This window comes from Podarcis raffonei, chromosome 5 (genome assembly GCF_027172205.1).
Source record: "Podarcis raffonei isolate rPodRaf1 chromosome 5, rPodRaf1.pri, whole genome shotgun sequence".
Classification (NCBI taxonomy): domain Eukaryota; kingdom Metazoa; phylum Chordata; class Lepidosauria; order Squamata; family Lacertidae; genus Podarcis; species Podarcis raffonei.
Genome location: NC_070606.1, coordinates 81,360,737 through 81,386,357, shown reverse-complemented (window position 1 = coordinate 81,386,357; position 25,621 = coordinate 81,360,737). Strand labels below are relative to the sequence as shown.

Sequence of the window (25,621 nt, the reverse complement as noted above, 5' to 3'; positions counted from 1 at the left end):
CTAATAATTAAGAAGTGTTATTCTAGCTTTATAGAAAGTCAAGAGACTGGCAGCCAAGTATTTGATTGGTTATGTCAAATCAATGTGAATTTCAGCCTCTCTCTCTCTCTCTCTCTCTTCTGCAGCTTAAAGCCTTTTGCTTCCCTCTTTTCTGTTTTTCCCTATTTTCCCTTGCTTTCTGAGGCACCACACTCAAGACTGTCTTTGCTTCTCATTCTTCTTGGCCACATCCTCAGGCATCTGCTCCTTTCCCATGTACACGGATGGCATTATATTATTATTAACAACAACAACAACAGCAACAACAACAACAGGTTAAGTCAGTAACATTGGGCTAAAGACTTTAGTTATAATGTACATTTAGAAGACTGGGAAAAGCTATGGAAAGAAGGTATAAACTTTACAGTGTCTAATGCTTTGAAAGAAAACATAATGAAAATGATGTATAGATGGTATATAACACCAGTAAAGTTGGCTAAAATGCATAAAGTAAGTAATAAATGTTGGAAATGTAAAGAAAAATAAGGTACCTTCTATTACATGTAGTGGGACTGTAAGAAAGTAAAATGCTTCTGGGAAATGATATACAATGAGATGAAGAAAATGTTGAAATACGCATTTGTGAAAAAACCAGAAGCATTTTTACTGGGCATTGTAGGTACAGAAATTAATAGACAGGACAAAAATCTGTTTTTATATGCAACTATAGCAGTGAGAATATCATTAGCACAACGATGGAAACAGGAAGAATTACCAACAAAGGAGGAGTGGCAAATGAAACTGATGGAGTATGCAGAACTGGCAAAGTTGACTGGGAGAATCCGGAACCAGAAACACCAGGACTTCCTTAAGATTTGGAAGAAATATATGATTTATTTGAAAGATAATTGCATTAATGTAACATCACTTGTAGGTTTACAAGACATTTTGTAAGGGGAACTATATAAATTATTGTAAAATGATTTAGGAAGGAAATAATTAGGAAATGAAGTTCAAAAGAATTAATTATAATAATAAAATGCTTGATTAGATAGTAAATTTGAAAAATCATTAGACAGAATTGATGGAAGTCTCAGGCTATAATAGCCAAAATGAGGATGATGTGATGTAATGTGAAGTTTTGTTTGGGAAATATATGCAAAAATTAATAAAAATGATTTTTAAACAACAACAACAGGGTTTTTTATTAAAAAAAAACCACTGGCAGTCAATGACCCTTCTATCTGCCCTACCCCCTTGTGACAAAGATGCCCAGGTAACAAGCACCAAAACAAAAAAAACTATATGAAGAGTTTAAAAATGATCAAATATCATCATGGCTAAATCATAGAATCTAAGAGTTGGAAGGGACCCAACCCCTTGCAATGAAACATTTTCAAGATGGCCAGGAACAACATCTTTCAGCCAGGAAATACCTGGATGAATAGGAATGTTTTAAAATTCCATCTAAAAGTTAATAATGAAAGGGACAGACACACCTCACCAAGGATCATATATTCACATCGAAGCCTCACCAATCTCTGCTAGAAGTTTCATCACCACCAAAACAAAATCATATAGAGCATAGATTATAATATCTATGTAATAGCACATTACAATACAGATATGGAAGCACAAATGTTTAGAATCAAAGTAGCAGTCAATTGTAGCACTTGACCCAATTATCTTTCTTCCATAAGGTTAACTACGTAATTTGAAATTTTCAAACAGATCAGAGAATTCTACAGGTTTCACCTGCTATACAGGACTTAAAATGTGAGTAAAACAGCTGAACAGCCAGTGGCTTCATGGTCAACTTTTAAGTTGACAAGAGAGAGAGAAATCAAAGTTGAGAACTCATTGGTGGCATCCGGCAGTTTTCCTATCTTCTTTACCACAGCAGAGAAAAAAAGTCATGAGTACAATTCATCTGGATAGAAAGCTCATTTCAAAAGACATTTCGCATTTCTAACTGTGATGATGTACCATGCCAAATTCAAGCTACGACAAAGCAATGTTAAAGATGCCTTCATGACATTATCTCATCTGTTTCTGGCTCACTATAGAAAGCAAAGGGCCCTTTCCAACAACTGATAAAGTTCAAAACCAAAAAAAAGAGCACATGGAGCACACCTCCAGCCATCAATGATTTTGGATATATTGAGCTTCAGACAGTGAGGGGGAAAATACAGTAACATCATCCAATGAGAAGAAACATACCAGATCTTCACTTTCAAGATTACTCCACAAGCCACAGCTATCATCTTATAAATGGAAATAGTGAACTATATCTGCCCCGCCCCATGATGACCTGGAATGCAAATTGCAATCCTACCTCTCAGTGCAAATTATTCAAAGTTTACAGCCTAGAAAACTGGAAACAACTGTTTGGTGTAAGAACTGTTGGCCATTTTGCAAACTGAAGGGCTCATTTTGTTGAAGAAGGGAACTGAGATAAAGCAGAAGTTCCCTGCTAGAGGAAGAGGGGAAACCATTTTTGCTTATCCTTCCCTGCAGGCCCTCACCATCTCGTATCTCAGTCTCCTGAATGGAATAGATTTTCAGGGGATACAAGGAGAAAGTGGAATAAGCAAATAAATAGTCTCTTCCCACCCTTTCTCCAGTCCAGTGAATGTCAAAGTCCACTGACTGCAAGTCTAGATCCAACCATGAGAGACTAAAGGACAGCAGAACTATGGTTTAAAAGTTTTCAATGCTGTAGGAAATGTTGCTCCACAGATTTCTCAGGACATCTCAGATTATCTGCTAGTTTGTCATGAGGTGAGCGACCAACATTTCTTAAAATTCTGATAAAAACTGACACATTTTGAATTTTGAGAAAGTCCTGTGTGTCATAGTCACAAAATGGCTGCTATTATTGGGGGGGGGGCTTCTGTGATGCTAGATACACACCTCATTCCCCTTCTAGTTATCCTATATTTGGGTGTTTTAAACAGAATACAGTACACGTAAGGCTCCACATTATTTGTCCCAATCTTTGACCCCTATCACAGTTTTTGCTTTTTAATACTTGTGCAGAATAGCAACTTTCCATGTACTATTCCTAAATAATATACTTGCTCTCTATTGTTTGATATAATAAATAAGCAGCTTAAGTAATGGCTTTAATTATGACCACTTATAGCAGACACAGGGGGGGGGATTCATCAAGCTATTCACCATGACTCCAAGATCTCTCTCCTGGTCAGTAATCGCTAGACTCCATTGGCGTATTTGTGAAGTTAGGAGTTTTGTCCCAATATGCATCCCTTTACAGAAGTGTTCACTATACATTAAAATCTGTATCATGTAACGAATGGGTTGAATTATTTAATTTGAAATAAGTTGAAGCTGTTAACACACTGCAGTTATCAGCTAGTAGAAGACTATAAAAGAAACCTCAACCAAAATTTAAAAGTTTACTTTAAAGTATTACATGCAAAAACCAAGAAAACAAGTCTATAATTAAGCAAACAATGCTGCCACTGCTGCTGCTTCAAGGTAACACTTCATCCAGTGAAAGTATACTTCATCCAGTGAAACATTTAGCCTTCGCCACTTGTGAAAGACAACAAGATCTCTTTACAATGTCTCATCTTTTTCAATAAATTTTGCATAGAAACATGTTGCTCAAGCACAGAGTTGCCTGCTGTCACACTGGAAGTATGATAAATGTTTAATGAAAACAACACCACACAGCTTGGTGTCAGACAACAGCTATCACACAGACCCACTTTGATCTAAAGAGGCACTTAAAAGGAGTTCTGAACATGTTTTCTACCACAGAACTCTTATAACCTATATGCAAATCAGGCAAAATTAGCATAAATGACTTCCTGCTGCATAAAGTACTAAGAGGTAAGAAAAATATGACAAGCTCCAAGAGTGTCTGACTGCTGTCAAACTAAGAATAGTCCAGCTTTCCTTGTTTATTGTCTCATGTTTTCTGCCAAGTGCTAAAAGCCCATCAACAGGCATTTATTTATAAAATTGTGGCCAGCAAAAGTCACTAGATAAGGGCATTAGTTATACAGAAAATCCAGCTATAAAAATGAGCTAATTTCAACTGAAAAATGTTAGTCAAAACACTTTTTCTTTGGAAGTCCTTCATAGGGAATACACCAAAAAAGGTACTCAAACATGTCCATTCCTGAATTGTAAGTGTGTCTGCCCCCAAGTTACTATTTGCACTGGCTTCCCATTGGTGGGTCTCATGGTTCTTTTAAAATACAAAAGATCCCAAAAATCTTCCCTCCTACCCCCCTTGATGGTGCAAGCATTAAGCAGATAATACAAGCAACAAGTGACATTCATCATGACTCCAACTTACAACTCTTATGTGCAATAAAAAGTTTGGCAAGGAGGTTTAGATCTAGGAAAAGTAAGAGAGAGGGTCATCTCATTATTAAATGCTAGCAGTGAACACAGTGGCTTCAAACATTTCTTCCTGTTGAGTCCACAATACAAGAATCCCAGAGACGAATCTTCCAGAAAATCCTGCAGTTCTTCAGGCCCATCGTGTAGAATATGCTAAAATATCAACATCCAGGTACCATCCTAACTGCTGTCAGAATACCTAGTTTGATGAGACCTTGCCTTCTGGTGCTACTACTATGACATTCATTTTAAGTAATTCAAGTATTTATTACCACCAGCTATTAAGCTATGATATTTCAGTTGAAGTGAACACCAAAACAGAACAGACTTTCTTAGAAAGAGTATTCCATGGCTTAAGGAACAGTATATATAGTTTGGTTAATCATTTACCCACCTTTCTGCCTCACACCTGCTAGTTATCCCAAAAGATAACAACTTTCAGTAGCACAAAAAGAGCTTAAGGCTTGTGAGTATCCCTTTCTTATCCAAATAAGGATAGAAACTGGCACTAAATAACAGTAACATGTTGCTGTTAGCAAGCTAAATCTTCAAAATGACAAATAGCTGTATAACAAAAGTTTCTTAGATCCATATTCCCTATGCAAGCATTCTTTGATCATCGTCTGATTAAATGAAAACTATATTCCATGTTAAAAGGTATAGGAGGTATGAATTACATCAAGAACCTCCTGTCAAATTTCATTCAGTAGCTTATTAATATTTGAAGTGTTTCTAAACAGTATGAAAACCTTATTTTCAAAGCCCTACATATACAAGATGATCTCTGAGGGAGAGAGACCAATGTTGTAAATTGCTCTATTTTACCAAGATAATATGAATATTGCATAGAACAGAAAATCATGGTACCCCAGACTGTATGAGTGATAATATACTCATGCCGTTATGGCATCTATCCCCTATAACTTCTAAACAGTCTATTCCTTTCAGCAACTTCCAACAAGATCAAATGCCACTGATGTAACTCCTACAGTTTGGGTCAAGGAGTTATAGCTCTGTGGCAGAACAATGTGCTCACTTAGGCAGTATCAATACTAGGAGTAACCTAAATGCACAAAAGTACCTTCAATGACTCAGTAGTTATCACCAGGTGCAAAATAACATGAAACTAAAAGACATATACCTAGCTCAGTTTCATAGCTGTCAACTTACAGATTTGAAAATAAGGGACCAGCAGCCTCGAAAATAAGGGATCAGCAGCCAAAATAAGGGATTTTAGACAACCAGCGGGTTCCCAGCATGAAGTGGGGGCTGCTCAGCTCCTCTCATTCCCCACAAGCCTTCCTTTCACTGTGCCCTCCGCCTCTCGCTTCTTCCTCGCTCGCTCATCTCTCCCCACCACACTTCCTAGGGAGGGAAAGAGGAAGGGGACGGTCTCCCCACCTCCGCCGCCAAGCCGAGGACAGCTGCAGCCCCGCTTGGAGAGGCGAGGCAAGAGGGCAGGGAGGACATCGGGCTGCTGTTGCTAACCCCCCTCCCTCCCTGGCAGGGTGGAGACCACTGCTCCTCCCACCTCAGTTTTCTTTCGCCCGGCCCGCAGCAGCAGCGGCGACGCGTGGCCTGTTGGGTTTTTCTTTGAAAGTGAAAGCGCCCTGGGCGAGCAGAGGCGGGGGGAAAGGCTCGCATAGCTGCGTTAGACTGGAGAGAGGAGAAAGGCTTGGTTTGTTCCTGTTGTTGAGAGGAGAGAGGAGGCGGAGGGGGGATTCTCGCTGAGCCGCCGCCGTTCCCTGACATGGAGGGACTCGGGGGATCCTGGAAACTGGTGGGGTGATGTGTTTGGGCCGGTGCCTCTGTTGCCACTGGAGAAAGGAGGTGACGACGATGAAGAGGAGGAAGACAAGGGGGCTCAGGCCAGGGGGGGCCGTTGCCCGGCAGTCCCGGGCTTGGGGGGGGAGACGGATGCTGCGGAGCAGGCGCAGCTGCGGGGTGTAGTTGTTGCTGCCAGCGAGCAGAAGGGTCGGAGAGGCCGAGCCAGACTCAGGGAGGGAGGGGGAGGAGCTGCTTCCTTTGAAACCCAGGAAATTTACGGGACATCATCAATCCGGGACAGCAGCGGGACACGGAGCTGGGATAAGGGAGTTTCCCACCAAATAAGGGACGGTTGACAGCTATGCTCATTTTAGTCCTTGTCAGAATCCTGGTACATGAATTTTGTCTGAAGAAAATACCCCATTTTGTGAATGGTGAACAGGAAAGATCTATTAAAGTACTCTTTTTTTCTTTTTTGCAAACTAAAAACATCTGGTTAGATTTGGGCCATGCAAAGAAACACTGTTTGCTTCAATAAATCATCATAGTTGTGTTCCAATTACACAGTCAGACATAACATTGCTGCTATGCCGCAAATTGTAGTGTGAAGCAACCAACTGCCTCAAGAAAAGAAAACAACACTTACAGCACACTTTTGTAGCAAATATGAATTACTGCTTTTGCCAGGGATGGTTAAGTAATTCATCTGCTCCGTATCTGGAAAAGAACTGACCAGATCCACACCTTCTGGATCATTGTGTAGATCAAAATATATTGTGGCAATCGCCCCACACTTTGCACTGCTATTTAGAATTTGACAAGGTGGTTCATGGGCCGCCTTTAACATTTTTTCTTTTAAAAACCCAAAAAATACGTCTTTCTAGCTGCTTGAATCAGCCTTCATTTTTTCCATATACAAAGCGTTTCAGAGGTTGGTGAGGTGACATCATCACATCCCATTACTCCTGGAGTTCAAGAGGCAATTTCAGCACCATTTTCAAAGTGTGTGGGTAGTGTAAAGTAGATGTCCTTTTTGCTATTCCAAGTGGCTAGCAAAACATGTTTAAAAAAGAGAAGTTAAAAGAAGGAACACCTTATCAAATTGAAAGTGGATAAAATGGAGGGGTTTGGTGCAGGGTATTGTTTTGTTGTCGTTTGCTTTTTTGTTTATTGTTTTTTTTCACATTTATGTAGAAATGAGATGAAACAGGCAAAAGAGGGAACAAAAGTAGAAAAGAACTTGAATGGAATAAGCATATCCCTACTCATGAGCCTACCTCCAATACCATCGTCTAAGAATAATTTTCTTACATTTAAGCTATTTTTAATGTTACAAAAAACTAAATGATACAAGTTTGGTTATTTTATTAACAAGTTTTTGTTAATGAAACAGGGGAATGAATGTGCCCCTGGTGTTGTGGAGACTTTATTAGGTTCTCTAACAATGCTGCCAGTGTAGACATAGAAACAGAGTTGGCTTCCAGGACTGCTGAAGGGTCTGGTTCCAGCATCTCTAGAAAACTATATGGTGTATCCAGCCTGAGCCTGATGCCCACTTAACAAGCTTTTTATACTGCTGTAAACCTTTGTTTCACTGACAAAGCTTCTAACCTAACACAGCTATAACATTTCACTTCAAAGGCCACATCCTTGGAAAGCAACCATCTGTCTACAACTCACTTCATATTCAGTGTTTATCTTATGCTCCTCAACACCAACACCACCATTTCTGACATCACTGGACAAACACTTGTCAAAGCATACAGCACAGATGTAACAAGCCTTGAAGAAAAGCACTCCAGATAACACTTAAAAAAGCCCGTTTGGACAAACACTGGGAATACGAACACCGTGGAATATCTAGGTACGCCAATACTGGCAAGTTCAGAAGCAATAAAATAGCATCTTTCTGTGACCGGCAAACTCACATACTAGATCTCACCTTTTCTTAAAAGATATTAAAACAGATTCAACTTCTTCTGACCCATGTGAATTATTCCATGGTCCAGATTTGCTTAGACATCATTCTACACTATAGATTAGATAGATAGATAGATAGATAGATAGATGATTGTTAAATGATAGATTAGATAGATAGATAGAATATATATATATATATATATATATATATATATATATATATATATATATATATATATATATATTGATATATATTGATATATATTGATATAGGTAGATAGGTTAAGTACTTAATTCGTTCCAGAGGTCCGTACTTAACCTGAAACTGTTCTTAACCTGAAGCACCACTTTAGCTAATGGGGCCTCCTGCTGCTGCCGCACTGCCAGAGGATGATTTCTGTTCTCATTCTGAAGCAAAGTTCTTAACCTGAAGCACTATTTCTGGGTTAGCGGAGTCTGTAACCTGAAGCATATGTAACCTGAAGCATATGTAACCTGAGGTACCACTGTATATGATATCCAGAGGTTGGTTAAAGTCAGTATTCAGGTATATTTTTAACTGGTTGAAAAAGATTGACGCTGTAGGTGCCTGATGCAGTGCTGCATATCTGAAGCAAGATCACTCCATTAAGGGAGAGCCACCCTAATGAAAGCCCTCTTCCAAGTTGTTGTGAGATGGATTTCTGCCAGACGTCTTGTGGATAATAGGGCCTCCTCTGACGATCTTAGTAAACAGGCAGGTCTGTACCAAAAGAAGTGTTTTATCAGATTGCCTAGTTTCAAGCTGTTTAGAGCTTGTAAATCCCTAACAAGACGTTTAACTTGGCTCAGGAGCAAATAGGCAGCCAGTGCAATTCTTTTAGCACACAAGTTACCTGTGTGTGGCAGAGTGCGCCACTAAGCAACCTAGTCCCCACATTTTGCACCAGCTGCAGTTTTCAAACTAACCTTATCAGCAGCCCCAGAGAGCTCATTGCCATAGTTCAGCCTAGAAGTTACCAATGTGTGAGTCACTGTAGCTAAACAGTTACAACCATACCAGCTGAACCTAGTAAAAGGTGCTCCAAACCACTAAGGCCATCTGGTTCCCCAGTGACTGCACACCCATTCCTTCAGAGAGTGTGCAACTCCACCTAAAACAGATAAACTTTCCAGTTCCCAAACTTGAGGACAACTCACTCACAGACCTATTTTGCCAGGATTCAGTTTTAGTTTATTGGCCCTAATCCATCCCATCACTTCATCCAGACATATTATTTTAGTCCTCTGTTTCTTTAAACTCTGGATCTGTGAACGTGAATTTTATGTCAAGCAAAGAAGGAAGGACAGGATCCAAGATGCTGAACTTATGCTCATAATATATTTTTACTCCTAAATCATTTTGTACGCTGTCTGCAGCAAAATAAAATTAGTAATGCTTGCTTAGCTTACAACATTATTGAAAATATTACTGAGATCATGCATATGAAGCTCTTTGCACACTCTGAAGTGCTACAGAAATATTTTTATTATTATGACTCAGTATTGCCACATACACAGCAGAAACAATTGCTACAGATAGTGAAAGACACATGCTAACAAGGTGATAGAAACAGGAAAAACAAGGTCCTAATGAATGGCCTTGCTTGCACATCACATAAACCATAGTTTAAAATACTATAGTTTAAAATACTATGGTTTAATGTAAAAAAAAGCAGCCTGCTACTGTACGGTAATCAAAAGTTCCAATAGTGCTCCTCTGCTACAGACACAGGTTAAGAGTATGGCTTGTTTTCTCCAAATCCAGGAGCAGGTTTGTGTCCTCCAAAAAACTCACAAATGGAAACCAATGTTTATTCTTATTTTACAGCTCTTTGTTTGTTTGTTTGTTTGTTTGTTTGTTTGTTTGGATGAAACAAACCATGAGCCTGAGTTAATATGACACAGCATGCCAGGCTTGTCTTTCCACAACACAACAGCAGTAAGAGCAGTGGAGTGGAGCAAGACATTTTCAGCAATGTGCACCAACTTACTGCTCATTCACATTAAACCTTAATTTGTTTTAAACTATGACATGTGAACTGGGCCGATGCCTGTGACTACTAGTTCCTGCAGATATGCTGATGTTAAATAACTGCTGACCTGATTAGTGGCCTGCATTTGGGGGCAGGAGAGAAGGACTACTGGGATCTATATAAGATCACAACATATTAAATATTTCTAAAAGAAATTACTTAAAACCAAGGGGAAAAAATAATACTATGATATTCAAATTATCTCACTATTTCATTAATTAATTTCCTTTGTTACTTACCCACTTTGGGTATAATGCTGGTCCTTTTCTTTTCCTCTAGCCCGATCCTTCTCTCTTGTCTTCTCTTTATCTCTGCCTTTACGTCTTTCTTTATCACGAGATCTGCTGCGTGTTCTTCTGTGACTGGTCCTTTCACTGCTTCGGCTGTAAGACCGTTGTTGAGGTCTGGAGTGGGACCTATAAGGTTGAACAGTAAGCAAAGTGGGTTTGTTTGTTTCTTCCAGTGATGGACCCACACCTTTGGAACTCTCTTCCCAAGAAGATACATATGGCCCCATCACTGCTGGTTTTTAAAAAGCTGCTGCACTTAATTGCAATTACTATATTTTCAGGAATGCTAGACTCCTGCAAAAAATTACCTTGTGAGGGTGTTGTACCCTGAAAGGGGTCTTAAAATTATTTAAATAAACAAACTATGGTTTACACATATCACACTTTTCCACTTCAGAGCAAAACAGCAAAATATGGCTTGTTGCTGCATCAGGAATGCAAGTATTTTATTGCAACCTATGTGGGGGTAGAAGGAGGAAGCATGTGATTTCAAGGCTGTTCATAATGCTAAACCATTTTTTGCATTACTTTTTAATGGAGCTCTTAAGTTATTCTCCATGAGCACATGCAGTATAACGCAGAACACTAGCTGCTAGGAAGAAATGAGAAGAGATGGTGACAATCGCACTTTAATCTTTTATTTTGTACAAACTTTTTAAAAAACCCTCGATTTCACAGTGCAGATATAAAACCCTGTATGCTTCCTATTAGAAATCCTGATTTTAAGCATATACAAATGTAATGCAATACACTCATTTAATCTACTAAAACCTGAGGATTGATTAAAATTTCTTAAACAGAATGGTGGTCCTAATGAAGCAGCAACCACCGACAGTTGCCTTAGATCCTTTCAAACAGATGATGAGGAATGTTCTGCAATGAATTCAATGAACTGCCACTCCATACAGCTATAGCTTTAGTGAAAAATGCTGATGTTGCAGATTCTAAATCAGTTTAGAACCAGTCTTCTATAATCCACTCAATGTGGCATTGTCTTTATTGGAAGGTGTTGAATGGTTCACTTTATGCCACTAGGAGGTTATCCCACCAATATACCAGGTTCACAGTTCCCCAAAATTTTCTGGAAACATTTCAAGTGCTGTTTCTTACCGATAAAGCTTCCACATACGAAACTTAGAAAGATAACTTTTTCCCTTAGGGTACAAGCTTACGCTGCATTCAGAAGCACTAAATCATGGTATAGTGCTGTAAGAATGAATGTGCAAGAGTAAGTCTTAGACCTAAAGACTCTTCCCTTTCTTGCTTTTTCATACACAAGACAATGAGATCTAAAGTCTACATTTGCAGTGTATCACAAACTGCACTTTCCCATTTTGTCCAAATCCTGGTTAACAAACCGTAGTTGTTGTTTTTCTACAAACCACAGTTCTAGGAAACTACATTTTGTTTACAAACTGCAAATGAAAGATTAGAACTGTATATGAAGGAGGAACCGTAGCACTAACCCGTGGTTTAATATTACATCGGAATGCAACTTTAGTCTCATAGCTACAACAGGCCCTCCAAGTGTCCCTATTTTCCAGGGACATCCCTGATTTAGAGAAGCTGTCCCACTTTCTGATTTGATCCCAGAATGTCCTGCTTTTCCATAGGTTGTCCTTATTTTCACTGGATAAATGTTGGAGGGAATGGTAGGATGTCCCATTTTCAATGGAGAAATATTGGAGGGTATGGAGTTATGCAAGCACTGAGCCATCTGAAGGCAATCCTGTATAGCAGGGGTTGTCAACCTGGTCCCGACCGTCCACTAGTGGGCATTTCAGGATTCTAGGTGGGTGGTAGGAGGTTCTACGGCACAAGCTGAATCCTCCTTCCATCGAGCACTGGTAGGCGGTAAGGAAATTTTACCATCAAGAAAGATGCATGAGCGGGTGGGAGGTATAAAAAGGTTGACTACCCCTGCTGTATAGGGAAGGTTTTTTAATGTTTAATATCTTATTGTGTTTTTATATATGTCGGAAGCTGGGGCAAACCATTAAGATATGTAGGGTATAAATAGTAAAAGAATCATTATGGAATAGGATGTCCCTATTTTCGTCGGTGAAATGTTGGAGGGTATGCGACAAGTGTCCACTTTATACAGCAAGGATAGGGAAACAGGCCTGGCAGCGAAGTGTGACCATCCAGGCCTCAAGGATTCTACCTAGGCCACAAGTACCCTGACCAGGCTACACTTCTCACTGGCCCTACTCCAAACTCTCCCTTGAGGGCTTTTGCTGGCTTGGAAGGTGCTCTTAAACTGTGATGATGCCTGGATGGATAGTTGTGCGAGAGGGTATGCATAGAATTTCCTGGCTTTAGTGTGGCTAGAATACAACCTTGCTGTACAAAGGGAAGAGTTGTGTCCTTTGTTACACTCATTTTTGTTTGTATCCACATCTACTTTTGCCTCCAGCTGCACCCACCACTGCCATAAGCACACTCCAGGAGGCTGCTCATGTTGCAAAATGTTCCCCACCCCATTATACATTATGTTAGCCAATGCCAGCATAGTTCAGGTTATGAGATACTGGTCTCTAAAACCATGCTATATAATCCCATGAGGCATGGATTCGCTAGTCCAGTTTGAGGCACTTGGGACTCATGCTGCAGAAGCATTTGGTGCTGTAAAATTCTGATTCACAATGATGAACCTGGGGTTCAAATCTCCCCTCAGCCATGAAGCCACTGGGTGACCTTGGCCAGTCAACATACTTTAGCCTAGCCTGCCTCACAGGGTTGTTGTGAAGATGAAATGGGGAGGAGTAGGGCTGGGCGATATCAGTTTTTCAACATGGCAGTGTTTCACCAGCCAAACATCGCGGTTTGGCAATATACCGCGATATTGAAAAAACAAGCTGCACTGGCCTCTGTCCACAAAGCACCTGGTGAAACTTCCCCAGCTCTCACTCACGGGCTGGGACAACACAGCTTGTTTGGACAGCTCAGCTGGGGATTGGGAAGGTTCCCCCTTCCCAGCTGAGACAGCCCCAGGGCTCCTGCTGCTTGCACCAAATCTGTAACAGGGCAGGCGACATCACTGGTTGTCCTACATCTACTGAATCCCATTCCTACTGAGATCTCTCCTTTTTACTAGGAGGAAAAATAACATAGGGCTAAGAGCTAAGGAGAGATGAGAATTTACCTTGAAATGAAAGTGGGGTATGCTTATTCCTATGTTGATTTCAATGAGTCTAATCCACATATAATTTATTAAAGATAGCATCCTGAATTTTTAACAAGATTCTATTACGTATATTTTCATAGTTACAATCGAATGACAAAGTAGTTTTATCACAGAAAGGAAGACAAAAAAGGAAGTGATGGTGTAGAAGAAATTAACATGGAAAATGGGCTACCAGACCTGGCCCCTCCAAAAAAAGGGAAAAAAGCTTTCAGAGCACCATAGCACACACCCATCATGCCAAAGGTTAAGTCATTTAGTCAAGTTCAAAGATCTTCAAAGACTTCTTAGATCCAGATAAGCCCATATGCTACAAAAATCCTATGAAAAAGCCATTTCTTTCCAATCTTTTTATGTCTAACTTACAGAACACACACAGATGCTTGGCATCACTCAGCATCCCGGAATTTCACACCAGATAATAAGAGTTCACCAAAATATTTCCTGTCTGACTCCTAAGCAATGTCTTTATTCCTTCAACACTTTGCCCACTTGCTTTAAAAACCCCCCTGAAAACCCTGAAAATATCTATAAAAGACTATTCAGTTACTGCACAATAAGTGCTAATTTGCTAATTTCTTCACAGGTAATCAATTAAAATGTAAAATATTGGATAAAATGACTTGCACTAAATTTAACAGCTGCTCCATAAGCATAATTAGTTTCACAAGAGCCATATGTAATCCAAACAGAGACAGAGTTGAAACAAATAAAGCAGATTTTAAAACTAGTTTGAGGAAATCTGCATTTAATTAGCAGGTGGGCACTACAACTGCATACTGTTTTTATACATTTGTATTTATGAAGTGACAGAAGATCTAAGGGCTTTTTAAAATGGCGTTTATTGTTTGAATGAGAACTGTTTTGCTGCATACTAAAGTGATTTAAGCCCTCATAGCTCTGCTTTGAAAAAAAACCATAAATGGTGAAAGAAAACATGTGGAAAACTGTAAAACTAGAAAGAATTTGCGACAAAAAACAGATACACATACCATATCCAAAAGGAAACTACACTTAATTAAATATACACTACATCTGGAATATCAGCCTAATAAAATGTGAAACTACTAATTTTCATTGTTCTCTAGGAAATGAGGTCAGTGTCATTTAGCATTACCCCAATTATATTGCTCCAACACACTAAAATGCCATCTAATCTTTTTAAAAAAATAGTTAAAAAATCAATAAGCACACACTTTTCAAAAGTAGAAAAATAGTTTGGGTCTTCTTTTCACCCCACTCTATCGGGCAGCTTAAGCAAATGATATCACACATGAGGACTAGTCTTAAGATGGCATGTGCTAAATTTTAATGACTTATGAACACTGGAAAACAGCACCCACCCATGAATTGGGTTTTCAATAATGTCAAGTTTTTATGGACACACCTATCAATAACAGCCGTTGGTTTAATGACAGTCCTTGTAATTTAAGTCTCCCTAAAAAAGTCAACCAACACTTTTGGCAATATATTTACCACAACATTTCAAATTATAAATAATATTATTCCATTCAAGACACAAGCTATGAGATAAATACAACAGAGTTGCACAACTTATTTTCAACCTGATAGGTTGGAAGCAGATTGGCCCATTCCACAATGGAAGAGCTCTTTCACTCACAGAAGGCACCAAGATTCAGCAAAGTCTCCCCACTGGAGGAGGAAGAGAGAAGGTGATGACATTTCCTCCTTTCTCCTGCAGTCCCTTACATTGCCTCTCATGCTGCTCCAGCAGTCCCCCAACCTTCTGGGGCACTTTTCCTGAGGCGCAACGGGCTGCAGAAGGATTAAGCGTTGATAAAGATTGTCTCCCCGACCCCCTTCATCCAGCACAAGCTGAATGTCGCTGAGCAGAACTAGATCCAACTGAAATATTTTCCTGCGGTCATCTTACAGGATTGTAAGATCTGGTCTTCTTGAATGAATTCAAGACTAAGTGCTTCTTCACCTCCCAGTCCATGCCTAGCAAACCTGTTGGGCATGGACAGAGATGCAAAGATCACAAAACAAAACAAAAAATGTGTGTTGCTCATTCATGAGATCAAACTACACATGGATTATCACCGAAGACTATTGTTAAATGCATTATATCAATTCACCTACACTGTTAGGAAACAAAATTTCTGCTTTATTTGAGATACATTTAAGTCTGCATAAGCCAATTTGGAAGCAATCTACTCTCACACTTTAATGCTAATAAGTGTTTCATTTCTACCTCTAAAGATGTAAAGAGTCGTACAGTACTGGTAAATTATCCAAAATGTTCTAGCACTCATGTGTATATTGGCCCTACCCTCTGCCCTCTGTTTACACATATCCCACATGCACAAGCACACAGAACATGCATGCTTTCCGCCTCCATGCCTCACTCCTCCTCCGGTCCTGGAAAACCCTATTATCTTCCTCCCTTAGTCATCTGAAGTGCCTTTTTTATCTAGAGAACCCAGCGAAATACTTTACACAAGTCAAAACAAACAGCTTTTCTGGATGTTCATAAGTTCTGCAGATGGAGGGCTAACGTTGCCAAGAAAAACACTCAGCGTGATCAGGTATGGACACACACAACTTTGCTTGGATCTAATAGCTAGATGTATATTCATTTATTACAGATTTGAAATGTTGAACGTTGTTATACAGGCAACTCCCCACTTACATTATGTTCCTGGCCCCCATGCACGTCAGTGAAAATCACATAAGTAGGGAGTGCCATCTAAACACCCTTTAAATGCCCTCTCTGCCATTCCCTCTCCAGTCCAGATCAAAAATACTGTACCCAAAATATCCACAACTGGAACTCAAGCTCTGGGGTCAGCAGGAGGCCGGAGGACATGCGGAAAAGCAGCAGCCGCTGCTATGCTACCACACATATCAGCTGTTAGATGAGGCTAAGCACCCTAAATAAAACTGTGCCTCCAGTCTCTTCTCTGCCCTCACTGAAGTCCTCTTTGGGCTCCTCGAAGCGTGTCTTCATGAGCCACAAGGACTCTCCAGCTCTCTCCCTCCATTCCCTGGTATGAATTAAATTACTTAATTATTTCACAATGCTACACATATACGGTTGCGCACAAGTCAATCACACATAAGTGTGGGGGTGCCTGTATTTCTATTAGTGCCTTCTACTACTACTAAAGGGTTTCTTTGCTGGCAGCATCGTTCTACAAGATAAAAATCCATCTCTTGATTCTAAGTTATTTGTTTTAAGATTATTTTACATACAACAGGCAGTGTGGAGTTAGTTAAGAAGCTATTAAATAATTTGTCAGATATTCTCAACACGTCACATATTAAAATTTTGCAGTATTTGTTGTTAGACACAATAAAAAATGTGTAGACTACTACTCTAAAACGTAAGATTGTTAAAGTTCTGATTTCTAGCACCACTGCATACATAGATGGTTTACCACATTTTCAAAACTCAACATACTTAAAATCAATAACATTAGGAACATTTCAATTTTCACCTTGATGAATACTGAACTTTTCCTCTGTTGCACTTGGATGCCCTTGAATCTGAACACAGAGGTCTCACTTTTCACCCACAATAAGTCATCACTACCAGCCTGCAGCTTCTCTCACCACCCCATTCCCCTTGTTTGACCACGGAAAGTTCCAAGCAAGGAGGGGAAGAAGAGTTCCCATATCTCATGTAGCTCAACAGTTGAGCTTTCATGTCATAATTTGCGGGCCCTATCCCTGGTATCTGGAGGAAAAAAGCACTATTTAAAACTGGAGAGCCATTGCCAGTCATTGCAGACAATACTGAGCTAGACAGACTAATGGTCTGACTCTGCATAAGGTAACTCCTGTTGCTAAGTTTCCAGGTCCTAGAGGGGAAGGGAGTACTTTCTCCCTGCCATTGGCATCCTTGTGATCTAGTAGTACTCCCTTTCTTCCCCGACATCCTCTGGAATTGCCAATCAAAATGATGGGTATTTCACTAGTACCTAACAAAGAACTGCTGACATTTATCATTCTCTGAATATTAGAGTATCTATTCTACCAACTGATTTAAGATATACAGAGGCAGTGGAAACCACCTACAAAAGACAAAAAGGTGGGGGAGGGGACTTTGGGGATGAGGTGGAAAGGGAGATGAAGGGGGCTTGGTCAGGTGTAAAAAGAGGGAGATTGATAAGTGTGTGGGGTTGGTTAGTGATGCAAGCGGGGCAGCAACCTCTAGTATGGCTATTAAAAGCTCAGGTTCAGGGATAGCAGTCAAAACCTGAGTCCTCTACAAGAACATAAAAAGATTCCTTACATCAAGTCAGAGTTTGTCCTCCTAACATGTATCTACTTTGAATGGCAGTACCTCTCCAGGGTGTCAGGAGGTATACAAATTAAAAGTGAAATGAAATCAAATATGTTCTTCCCTTCTGGCTTTTAATCTTTTCTAAAGCACAAAGATTTTTTTTAGTAAGTGGATAATAAGTAAATAACAATAAGAATAGTTTGTTAGATCCAACTGATTTCAGAACTAAATTATCCTCAGGCACGATGCTACTGAGAGCCAAAGTAGATGAAAAATTAAATGTTTTCTGCATTTAACGCATCTTGCATTTCCTTTAAAAATACAATCTACATGGGCACCTGATCTAGACCAGGAATGTAGTGCACAGAGAAGGTGGTTTAACCTCTCCACTTGTGTTGCTCCACTTACTTTTGCTTCTGGTCCTACCCATCCCTGGAAATGTACCTAGAAGGGAATGTAGCCCTTGAGTTGAAAAGGGTTTCCCACCCCAGATCCATAGACTCATATCCTGCTCCAGGCCCCAAACTCCTATAGAGTTCAAGGAGGTTAAGGTCTCACACACAACCAACGGTGGGATTGGTCAAGTGTGCAAAGTCAAAGACAAACCAGGGGCAGATCCAAGTTATCAGTATCAGCTGAAAGCATGATTCAGTGACAGTATTAGATGATAACAATCCAGGTGACAGCAACAGAAATGATCCAATCTAGGCAAAGTAGGTTAAGGAGCTAGAGACTTGTGTTGTTCCAGCAAGTAGCAAGCTCAAAGTAAGGAATGATATAGGTCAGCCTCTTTGGCCACACCCAGCTGTTGGTACTTAAGGGTATTCTACAAGTCCTTCATCTTGAGGAGTACCTTTATTCATAAGTACTCATTTACTCCTGAGTTGCACGGCAACTTTGGAATCTTGTGGTTGGACTTGATCATGGGCCTACAGCCTGGGTAGCTGTACTCTTGAAAGTCTCTCCCTCAGACACCACTAGGTGCTTATTCATGGACATTCTGACTGGAACACACCATGAGGGCCCCTGAAGATGATCCCCAGAGGTAGGTCTCAGGAGGCTCTCCCTGGAATATGGATATCTTCAGGGACGGCAATGCAGGACTCTGCCTGCTCCCAGAAGTTTTTGGACAATGGGAGGTCCAGTTCATCTTCTGAGGTCAGGGCCAGTCACAACAACCCATTTCAAAGAGTTGGTTTTGTGTGTGGCTTAGCCTTGATTAACTCAAAGAACACCTCCTCCTGTATGAATCCCCCAGCACTTGAGAACTTCTGATGAGATACTGAACCAAAATCCAGGCTAAATTAACTTCTGCACCTTTTCGTTAGTAGCTTCAACACTCTGGAACATTCTTCCTTGAGGGAGCTGGGCAGCCTCCAACTTGATTGCTTTTCATATATTCCATACATTCTTTTGGAAATTCTGAATGAAATCTACTTACTGACTACTGGTATCCCCCACTGTGCTGCTATCCATCCCATTTTGCTACTCTTTTATTGTTTAATTGTTGGTTTCAATTTGAATGGTTTATATTATCTTATTGATGATTTTTTAAATATGCTAACCACCATGGACTTCCTGGATGAATAGCAATATATAAATATTTTGAACACATGAACACTGAAGAGAGGTGTCTGTAGAGCAAATAATAAATGAATCTCTGGGGGGAGGGGGAGGTTTTTTATAGTGTTTAATCTACTAGCTGACCTAGGTCATACTGTTTAAGTGCATGTTACAAAGTTCTCTCCCAATTTAAATGTTATTTTAAAATGTACAAAAATCTATTTATCACATTTACCTTAAATGGGAACATATAATCTTATGTTTTAATATTAAATTAAGTATATTTATCAGAACGGAAAGGATAATATTGACCTCTTTTATTAAGTCTACAATGTGCTTCTCTGCTGTTTGCTTAAAGGTATATGAATGGCTTATGTACCTTGACAACATCCCACAGATGGTCATGATTATGTTTAACAGGACAATGCACTCATTGAAAACTTTTTACAGACGCTTACCTAATGGGATGTCACATTAAATCTGATAAACTACAATAAAATAACTATATACCAATTAGGTCATAGTGAAGAAATCACTTTAACCTGACATTCCAGCATTCACAAATTCTTAAAACAAACTGGTGCACTTACATTGATGTACAACTGAGTTTCTAGAACAAGTGCCGATATTAAGCAACTTTCATGTATCAGAAGATGTCTGACTGTGTGTGTCGAATGAGAGAGCGAGAGAGAGAAAGCTGTCAACATCTTGGATATGGATAGCTCTAACTACAGAACTCTGGTAAATGTCAGAATTCGATTTGACTGCTTTTTGCTTCCACTCTTAATGCTTAATGACTAATTCCTTAGAGATATCATTGAAAGCCCTAAAATGTTGTCCTTGGGTAGAAACTTTCACTCAGCAATCAATTGGGAGCAAATTAGATGACTGTGTTGAAATGTACTGCACTGTTTAAGCTAACAAATGAACGAAGAATGGTAGGATATGGGAACATATGCCACCTCACTGAAGTTGTTAAAGGGTCTGTTGGAAGAATATTTGGTTTCCAGTGAAGCTAATATGGCATGAGAAGGGACAGTGATGAAAGAATACCAAGTCATATGGAAATCCAAATATAGTGACAGACACAATTATTTTACTAATTGCTAATGAATACAGTAAAGTGATTTCAAAAAGCAAAACTTTGCTTGGACTACTTCAGGTTTTGACCTCTGTATGAGCAAATGCATTTCAAACTGAAGCCCACCAAAATTGATTAACGGCGCCAGCCAAGGCCAGCATGTAGTTGAAGCTTTTTCCATCTATCACATGGCCCCAAGGATGGTTAAATGAACCTTAAAATGGCTACAAACAGCTCAATGACTACACAGAGTCCTGCCAATTAGAAATAATTAGGCAGTCATTTTGGTGGTAAGTCTTTTTAAGTGCATACATAATGATGCAATGATGCTTATTAGCGATCTCATATGAGCTATGCTCAAACAGCCTGAAATAATTATGCAACTATCACAAAGCCTTGCAAATCTCTGTACTTCACCTTAATGCATTTAAAAAACCACTTCATTACCTCCAGTAATTAATCCTCCATTAATTGCAGGAAAAGCCCAGTTTACCATGCTTCGTTTCTAATTATCTTATAAATAGTTATGGTTCTAATTAATATGTTCATTAAGCTGAATATCTTTCTCAAAGCCATGCTCAGAGCAAAGGTTCCACTTTTGAGAGAAAAGGCCTAACTAGCCATAAGGTGAAGCTATTTTGGATGTATTTGCTTTTATTTTACTATATTCAACCTCCTAATTGGCATTTAAAATCTAATTTGGAAGAAATTCAAGAAGCCTATATAGAGAAAGACTTTTTTCATTCATCTGTAATCAAAAAGCTTAACAGTTTTAATAGACTAACTTTTAGCATACATTTGATATAGATAGGTAGCAGATTGAATCACCAAGTGAAATGCCTATCTATATTCAAAAAGGGAAAAATAACACTTAGTGTATAAAAATCAGGTATTTCTTACCATTGCAAGCTTTAAGCACTTTTATACAATTAGGTAAAATTACTTTTATTATTTGTCTAATCCCTTTATGGACTGAGACCAAAATAATTTTGAAATACACAAGCATATATATATATATAGTGAATAATACCAGATATATAGGTACAATATAAAGGTACAATTAAAGGCTTGATTCAGATACAATGTCAAAATGTGTTTTAAAAAGCTTAACCATGGTTTGACCTGACACCCAAATCAGTTGTGTAGCAAAGTTATTTTAGACCCTGGACTTTGAAGGTCTCATACCCACCACCCATACACACTTTTAAGGTTGTGAAGTACAGTTACGAAGTTTCAGTAATGAAGTACAGTGGTACCTCGGGTTAAGTACTTAATTCGTTCCGGAGGTCCGTTCTTACCCTGAAACTGTTCTTAACCTGAAGCACCACTTTAGCTAATTGGGCCTCCTGCTGCCGCTGCGCCGCCGGAGCACGATTTCTGTTCTCATCCTGAAGCAAAGTTCTTAACCTGAATGTCAGGACTGGTCGTTGTCCTCTTCAGATCACCACACAAATGCTTCTTGTTCTTTTATAAAACTTTTTATTGCGTATTAACAAAACATTCTTATAAACAGTTCTTAAATATTATTCCTCAGAGTCACTTCTTTCAGATACCTTCTGAGCTCTGCTTCTCCATGACCAGCCACTCTCAAAATGGCGAAGGCACCCTTCCCTTCGCTTTCCCGCTCTTTTTTCTAACCTCCTGGCTAGAGCTGGCTTGTATCTCCCCTCCTCCGAATCTGAGCTAGAACTTAACCCTTGCCTTTCCTGGGAACAGCCGGTCCCTCCCTGTTGTTCCTGTTGCTCTCTTCTCTTCAATTCACTGCTCTCCTCCCCCCCTTGGGGAATGCTTTCTCCCTCTGGGAAACTGGAATCTTCTAACTCTAACTCTTCCCTGACACTGAAGCCTATTTCTGGGTTAGTGGAGTCTGTAACCTGAAGCGTATGTAACCTGAGGTACCACTGTACAGAATTAACATTTCTCTTCTCCATTATTCCAGACATGGAATGTACAGACAACCCAAGAGGAGCTCACAGTCATTTTGCTCCTCCCTCATGAGTCCTTTTTGCCCCCATGACGCACCAAGTCAGGATTTAGCTCAGAACAGAGTTAGGGAACCTTTGGCCTACCAGATATTGTTCTCCTATCTTTCCTGACCATTGGGCTATGCTGGCTGGGGCTGATGGGGGCTGAAATTCAACTACATATGGAGAGCTACAGGCTCACCACCCTTGATTCAGCATGTCATCCAAACTATGGCTCATGGTTAAGCTCTCTCCTCACTAATCATGAGCTGTAGACAAAAAACAACCCTTGGATAAAGATCATGGTTAGCAATAAGAAAGCTTAATCATGAGACCTTAGCTTAGCTCATCAGCAGTAAAAAGGATCGGGGGGAAACAAAGCAGCTGCAAGCTCTTTTCCAGGAGCCCACATGTTCACATGGTCTCAGTAAGCCACAATTTGGCTTACCGTTTGATGCAAACCAAGCCACTGTTTCTGCTCACTGCCTGGGTCAGTCACCAATCTCAACCTAACCTTGCTCAAGAGGCTGCTGTGAGGATTTAAATGATTTTTTAAAAAGCTAGAGGGAATCACACACAACACCTTGTGGTCCTGCGGAAAAGGCAGGATACAAATGTTAACACAGGAGACTCTACATTAGAGGGAAATTAGAAACACACACAAAGCAACAAAAATATGTGCCCACCTACTTCCACGCTTTGAGTGTTACATTCTACTCATTCCTAATATTTTACTCCAAAATAAATATTATTTTCTGATCCAGAGTTTGTACTTTGCTGTAACATGAAAATCCACAATAATTATCACAATTATAACACTGGAAGCTGTTCCTTAACTAGTAAACAGGCACAACCGGCTCTAACAGGTGGTTCCTAAAATACCCACTTCACTCCATCTCAATTTTCATCTCAAGTATCCCAAAAGCAAGGGCATTCAAGGGCAAGAAAGCCAAAAGACATAAGCAGAGATCTTCATCAACCTATTAGCAAGCAACTGTGCTTTGGAGGGACTGAAGTCACCATTCCAAAATTAGGGGGCAGAAAGAAAATTCATCTACTCTACTAAAAATTTTATAGAGTTGATCGTCTGCAAAGCTAGTCAGGAGCAGAAACTATGTCCTTCTATGGAAAGCTGTCCTTCTTCCTCTAGGACAGAGATGCCACTTCTAGGGCAGATGCCATCAGTCAGCAAGAGGGTGTTAGTAACCAGTCATCTCTTGCAGCTGAGGCACAAGTAGCATTATGTACAGATTATGTAGGTCCTAGTATAGCAATAATAGAAACGCCACCAACAAAAAAATCCACCAATAGCTGCCCACGTTGCAACAGTGAACCTTGGTAGCAGAAAGGGGAGTTAGATTTGGAGCAGGGACCACTACAGTCATCTACGCCTCTGTGAGGTGGCTCCATGTCACAGTTTCAAGGCTCTATAGGTTTCCCATTCTGATGCTGTTGGTAGAAAAGGCAGAAGCAGCTCTTTATGAGACATAACAGTGGAACCGTCTACACATAACATGCCAAAACGTAACTTCAGCTACTCGAACCAAAGAAAAAACAACCTTCCTGCTAACACACTGGACACACCAGTAAAACATCAGCAATTATTCAGAGGCATGTTCACCACTCAACCAGAAGTCCCCAATCACCAACCAAACCAGTTGCACATTTTGCCCTTCCAAGGCATTGATGGCAGTGTAGAACATCCTAATACAGCCATGAATACTAATATGTTTTCTGCTACAGTACGCCAAGAGAAAAATGCCATGTGTATAATTGTAACATTTTCCATCGCTTCTTATACTTTTGTATAAGAATTTGTATTTGTAGCAAATATATACAATTCTAGTACAGTGGTACCTCGGGTTACATATGCTTCAGGTTACAGACTCCGCTAACCCAGAAATAGTACCTCGGGTTAAGAACTTTGCTTCAGGATGAGAACAGAAATTGTGCGGCGTGGCAGCAGCAGGAGGCCCCATTAGCTAAAGTGGTGCTTCAGGTTAAGAACAGTTTCAGGTTAAGAACGGACCTCCAGAACAAATTAAGTACTTAACCCGAGGTACCACTGTATTATAAAGCAAATGTATTGTATTATCTAACAAGCTACTTATAGTTTTCAAACATTAAAAATAATTTTGAATTAAAAACATAATTTAAAGCTTATAAAATACAACTTTGGAAATACAACTTTGAATTGCAATTAATATTGCCAAGGAAACTTCATGCAGATCAAAAGGCACAACCTCTTCCTTTCTTTCTAAAATATGGTTTTGCTGAGTTTGTGGGTCCTGACAACACTGCATCTGAACACAATATAATTCTGCTTCAAGTATTCCATTAACAACTACAGGCCTATAACATGGGTGTCTGTCTGAATCAACTCCTGTGCCATTTTATAGCCTGTCATTTGGCTTTTGAGAGCTCTCAAGAGACAGTTAAAAGCACCATTAAGTGACAATATTATGTTGCAGTACAAAATCTTGCCATATTGCCTACTCTTTAGTTACACAAATAAATCTTTGAAAATAATTTGTCTACCTTTGTCTCAATATGCACAAACTGAAATATTTTAAACTTTTTTTTAAAAAAGATATAGATTATTTCTTTTTGTATATACCCTAAATCCTTAAAACATCAATAAAAGAAGTACATAAAACATTATTAATGGGTCTATATATATAAAGCTATAGCTTAAAGTTTTTAATAAGTAATAGCCATTTCTACCACTAACCCTTGTTGAAATAAAGTGAATCATGCTCTATATTACGATAAAAATCTATATTTGTTTTGGAAGTCAGCAGGATAGAGTGATTAAACCATTCTTCCTCAACCTCGTGTCCTCCAGATGTTTAGGACTACAGCTGCCATCAGCTCCAGCAAGTATGGCCAATGGTCAAGGGTGAAAGCAGTTGCAGTGTATATCAAGTCTGTAACTTAAACCGGGGCAGAAAACTGGCAGCACAGACAGATTCAGTGTGTGTAAAACCTTCCCGACTGGCCTGCCAGTCTCCTTGTCGGATTGCTTGCTTTCTGTGCTGCACTGAGAAAAAGAGACGGTCCTCTTTCTTACCACACAGCACTCTCTCCCTTCCTCTACCTCTTAATAAGTGGGGATGGCACTGATTCCATATATTTTGTCACAGAATCACAGAATTGTAGAGCTGGAAGGACCACAAGGATCATTTAGTCAACT

At 39.6% G+C, this 25,621-nt stretch overlaps 1 protein-coding gene across 4 annotated transcripts in view; it reads right to left on the bottom strand.

The window, feature by feature from the left end:
• Positions 1–25,621, bottom strand: part of RSRC1 (arginine and serine rich coiled-coil 1) — a 167,319-nt gene that overhangs the window by 119,944 nt on the left and 21,754 nt on the right. For all 4 annotated transcript variants that reach the window (XM_053390369.1, XM_053390371.1, XM_053390370.1 and 1 more), the window contains exon 4: positions 10,337–10,513. In XM_053390369.1, the coding sequence (XP_053246344.1) occupies positions 10,337–10,513 (177 nt within the window). The remainder of the gene's footprint in view (positions 1–10,336; positions 10,514–25,621) is intronic.